Below are 4,769 nucleotides of genomic sequence, written 5' to 3' on the forward strand. Positions count from 1 at the left end.
TTTGTTTAATTAAGTCCGATTTATGGCTTTTGGTGTGGTTTATAGAGCTCTAAATTACCATCTAATTTCGTGTAAATTAGTTGAGTCGTTTTGGTTTTATTGATTTATTTTTTATTTTTCAGAAGGGATCAAAGGCACATATGAGGCGAAATGTTTTATAAAAAATATTTCATTTTCCTATTTTCTCGAAAATTCTTATTTAAGTGTTTCTTGTGTTGCTAATAGTAGATATTTGTTTTAATCACAAAAATCTTTCATCGTACTTTGTCAGAACTGTGGTTCCGAGTAGTTTCAATGTCGTACTTTTATTGAAGGATCAAATTATTATATTAAATTATTTTTATTGATCGTTTTTGACTCAATGTCATTGACGGGGCGCTGCTACTCTCTAAGTTTTTTATGACTACATTAATAAGGCCAATATCTGTCACACATCATAAATTAAAGATTTTGATAAATTGTCATGGCTTTGGCCTCGAAGATAGTATTCCTGATTCTCGCATGTTACGTAGCCATGTTATGGGTGACATTCTTACCTCACGGAGACTCATTTAGGGAGGTTATGCTCCAGGATATTACTTTAATTAACACAGCGTACCGTTGCAATGCTCGTGATAATAACAAGTGCAGAACCTGGTATCTTAATTAGCACTGACGGAAGTAGAACAATATGACACCGACCGCCTCTCAGACTTTCTCCCAACTGAATAATCCTTGTTTTTCAGAAATGGGGAGGCACAATTAGATAACTGCTATTGTTCCAAAGAGGTACATAGTGCTCTGTAGAGTTGAGCTTGCCAGTCTTCTGAAGCGATGTCCTTCTGTTTGCTGCTCGTTGTCTCCCTCTGCTCTTACGGCTATGGATATAATTCCAAACGACAGCTTGGCGCCTACCATTGGTATGATCAGGTAGTGCTTCCAACAGGGACTTCTGTTCACCAACATCAACTATACCACCAGGTTCCCGAAAACACTGCTGTTGTCTTCACGCCACAGTACTCCGAACTAGAAAATAGTAGGAGATCGGAACCAGAGCGGGTATGAAAGGATAATACAGCCTTATTTATTTAATAAATTTTAAGAATTGTTCGTTTTGTATGTTTCTGTTAGAGAGAATCGTTTCTTTCAATTCATCAAATTACTCATTGTATCTAGAATGATAGTTAATTTTAAACTGAGCCCTGTGGGGAGAAAAATGGGATGTCACATTTATTTTATTATTTAAATTGAGTTATTGGTGAATAAAAATAGATGAATGGTCTAGACTTCTGAAACCTTTATAATTTTTTTAAATTTCTATTTATAGATTACCATTTATCTACCTGTCCCTCTCCTGAATATTGGACTGCATAGTAGACAGATGTTCAAAAAGTTGTCCATTATACGTAAGGGATAAATAGTTTTGAAGTTTTTTTCCTTAAAAAGTAACAAAAAATGCAAAATATTTTAAACTCTTGGAAGAAAATTAAATAATGAAATTAATATATCGATATTTATAATGGGTTCGAAAAAAATACCTATAACAGGAATAAAAGGCTGTTTCTATGCATAAAAAAGAAAAAAAAATTTTATAAATTGATGAAATTTCAACGGTTAAAATTTAAAAATAAATAATAATAATTATCTAATAATTCACTCATTTAACTGATTAAAAAAAGAACTTAATACTATTTAAAAATAATAAATAAATATTAATATTTTATTCGAGTGAAGTATTGAAAGAATTTTCAAAATCAGAAAACTCGAACTCACAATATCTTCTCTCACTATATATTCCATATATAGGTAAAGAAAGTATCCAGCGCATCAGATATATTTTATTTATGATAACTGGTCTAAGTTAATGAGCCTCTATATTTCTTAAAATATCAACTCAATTATTTAATATTTTTTCTTTCTAATATTTTTTTTCTTGGTCAATATCGAAGGTAGATTTGCATTCGTGTAGAAATAAAAAAAATGAATCGCCTCAGAATAAAAAATAATAACTCAAATTTTAAGTTTTGTCTAAAACGTAAGGAACAAGAAGGAACAAATTTAGTTCGGTATTTGCCTGCCTGTGGTCAAATTTGTATTCAGATATAATGGATCGAGTCTTTAATCCAATGTTTATGAAATTTACAGGGATTATGCGGGTTAGTACCTAGTTGATCCTAACTGGAAAAGTCTCCTTTTAATTTTGGTTCAATAATCGCAATATATTTATATTACCTAGTTGGGTGTAGTAATATTATTTTATTCGTTGTAATAAAATAATAAACCACTTTGTAATAATTTGTAGTGTTCTTAATTTATCTTATCGAGCTTGAAAGTTCTTTTAAGAAAACCAAAAATTTAATGCATAACAATTTAATGCTTGTCTCTATTGTTTCATTTATTTCGATTAAATTCTTCATCTTATTCATGTTTAACTTAATGACGTTAATTCTATCTAATTGATTTATTTAATTTTAATTCTATATTCGTACAGTCCATGTTTTTATGTCTTACAATTACTCTGTCGTAAGTCTTTCCGTAAGGATTAAAGGGTGGAGTGGAATAAACGCTGAAACGGAGTTGAAGCACATTACATTGAAAATCTTTTTCTATTATCTGATACAGCGCATTACTCAAAGGGGAGGGAGTAGTTATTTCTAATACTGTGTGAAAACTATTTATGTTTTAAAACTGGATATCAATGTTATCAGCAAACAAATGCCATTTGGCAAAATATGAAGTATTGGTTCGCATTTAACCTTAGTGATTTTATACAAGCTTTATAGTTTACAATATTTAGTCAAGTATACACCTTCGAATCCTCTCATATGATACTTTTTTTATTTATTGATATTTACAACAAGTAAATTTGATCATAATGACATAATGATATGATACAGGATGTAGAGAAACTACCCAGTAGTAGAACTCTAAAAACAGTTTACAATATAAGGTCACGAGGCCATCTTCTTTTCAGGCGCCTCGGTGGATTGCCAGGAATGGAAGAGGAAGCAAGGTTAGAAACTAGTGGGTTTGGGTGGTTTATATGATACTTAATTTTAATTTTACCTTTCATGTCCATTCAGTATTAATTCCTTTTTGTTCTATTGAAGATTATTATACTTGTTTTTATTTGATTTTATTAAGTTAAACGAAACATCGCCATACATGTTCTAATTTGAGATTCTACTATAAGATATATCAATTTAACCCCCAAAAAACTCCAACTACTAACACAATCCTGATCTAAATATGGGATATTCTTTCTTCCTTCGATGTACATTCAGTTAGCCAATCGTGCATGATATTCTTAATATCAAGTCGGAAATATGCTGACACTGCTAAAATGTCTAACATATTTCTTAAAATCGGGAAATTGGTGTTTAACATTCCTACGAAGGAAAAGAAAACCCAAGAATATTTTTTGCCTTGGTTTCAATTTGTTTCACTGTGGTTTACTGCTTCTTCTTGTATAGAATTTAATTATTGATTTCATTTTGAGTTTATTTTTTATTGCAGGTTGCATTGGATTACAGGCTGGCTAGAGTTTACCCCGTATTGATTCACTTCCTGAGTCCGGAACCTCTAGAACAGTCAGGGAATTTGGAAGCGCAATACCAATTGACATTCGAACCGGTCCACGAATACCAGACGATGGAAGTCACGGAAAGCAAGTACCCTGAACAACTTGTAACTGACGTCCAGCCTCACAATGGAACTGAATCAGCTGAACCTCTTGAATTCGGTACTAAGGTCACGACTAACAGGCCATCCTATTCAGTTCCTGAAAAGAAGTCTACTACTAAGACACGTACTAAAAATACAAACGAACAATAGTATTGTGAAGTATGTAAAAGTTTATAATATGATGTAAATAGACGTTGTTATATTGTTATATATATGATTTCCTTAATTTTCTCAAACAAAAAAAAATATATATATACATGGTACATACATATTTATAAATGCGAAAGTCTATATAAATATGGTTTAAGTTTAAAATATGATCCAAAGCGCTGAGCTGAGAGCGAAGTTTTAACAAACACTTACTGCAACACTAGGGGTATTGAAGATGTGTTAAATGTAAAATGTTTTACCATATTAAATGTTCAAGTATAGAATTGTGAGCAGCCCAATTTCAAGTCATGTTAAAGGTTAACTGCATAAAGCTCCTAGCGGATTTTCTGAGCAGCTTACTTAATAATTTTTTTTCCAAAACTTCATGTTACTGTTTACTTTTAAGTTTTGATTAAAGTAATTTATTACAACTTGCCTAAAGTGAGTGAAAATTGGAAGTTGTGTAAAAGTTTGGCTATCGAGTGTCTTGTTGATCTTCTGACTTGTGAGGAAGAGATTCCAAAATGAGCTAATTGACAACTGTCATTACACTATTATTATTGTCATTCATTGCTTTATTAGTTTTAAAAACATCCAAAACAATAGTAACACTATCAAAGCACAAAATACGACCAAGTAACCTAACACAACAAATAAAACGGTGACGAGCTCAGCTGGTCTCTTGCGTGACGTCATTCTCCATTTAACAGAACAAGTTACAGACTCTCAACCATGTTAAACATGGTAAAAGAAGGAAATATTTCTCTATTTAATATAAGTTTTTCCGTTTAAAATGTTAAACTAAAGATCACTCTCATTATCCGTTCTTATCTCTCCGACAGATTATTTCAAATAAATCACAACAGCGCTTATTCATCTCTATTCCGCCAGTCTACTGGTGTACCTCAGGGTAGTATCCTTGGTCCTATCCTTTATACAGTTTTCACAGCTGACAT

General features: G+C 31.7%; 1 protein-coding gene across 1 annotated transcript; it reads left to right on the forward strand.

Annotated features, from left to right (window-relative positions):
• The first annotated feature begins 727 nt into the window (after positions 1-727).
• On the forward strand, positions 728-3,837 carry LOC106687349 (uncharacterized). The gene is made up of 2 exons (XM_014431179.2): positions 728-1,038; positions 3,496-3,837. The coding sequence occupies exons 1-2, from the start codon at positions 814-816 to the stop codon at positions 3,811-3,813; spliced, it is 543 nt and encodes a 180-aa protein (XP_014286665.1). The 5' UTR covers positions 728-813; the 3' UTR covers positions 3,814-3,837.
• The last annotated feature ends 932 nt before the right edge of the window (positions 3,838-4,769 follow it).

Source organism: Halyomorpha halys, unplaced genomic scaffold (genome assembly GCF_000696795.3).
Source record: "Halyomorpha halys isolate HHAL.00 unplaced genomic scaffold, Hhal_1.1 Scaffold949.1, whole genome shotgun sequence".
NCBI lineage: Eukaryota > Metazoa > Arthropoda > Insecta > Hemiptera > Pentatomidae > Halyomorpha > Halyomorpha halys.

Coding starts and splice junctions, on each gene's coding strand:
- LOC106687349 (XM_014431179.2), top strand. CDS start 814: ATGTCCTTCTGTTTGCTGCTCGTTGTCTCCCTCTGCTCTTACGGCTAT. Junction 1,039..3,495: donor GGAGATCGGAACCAGAGCGG/GTATGAAAGGAT, acceptor TTTTTATTGCAG/GTTGCATTGGATTACAGGCT.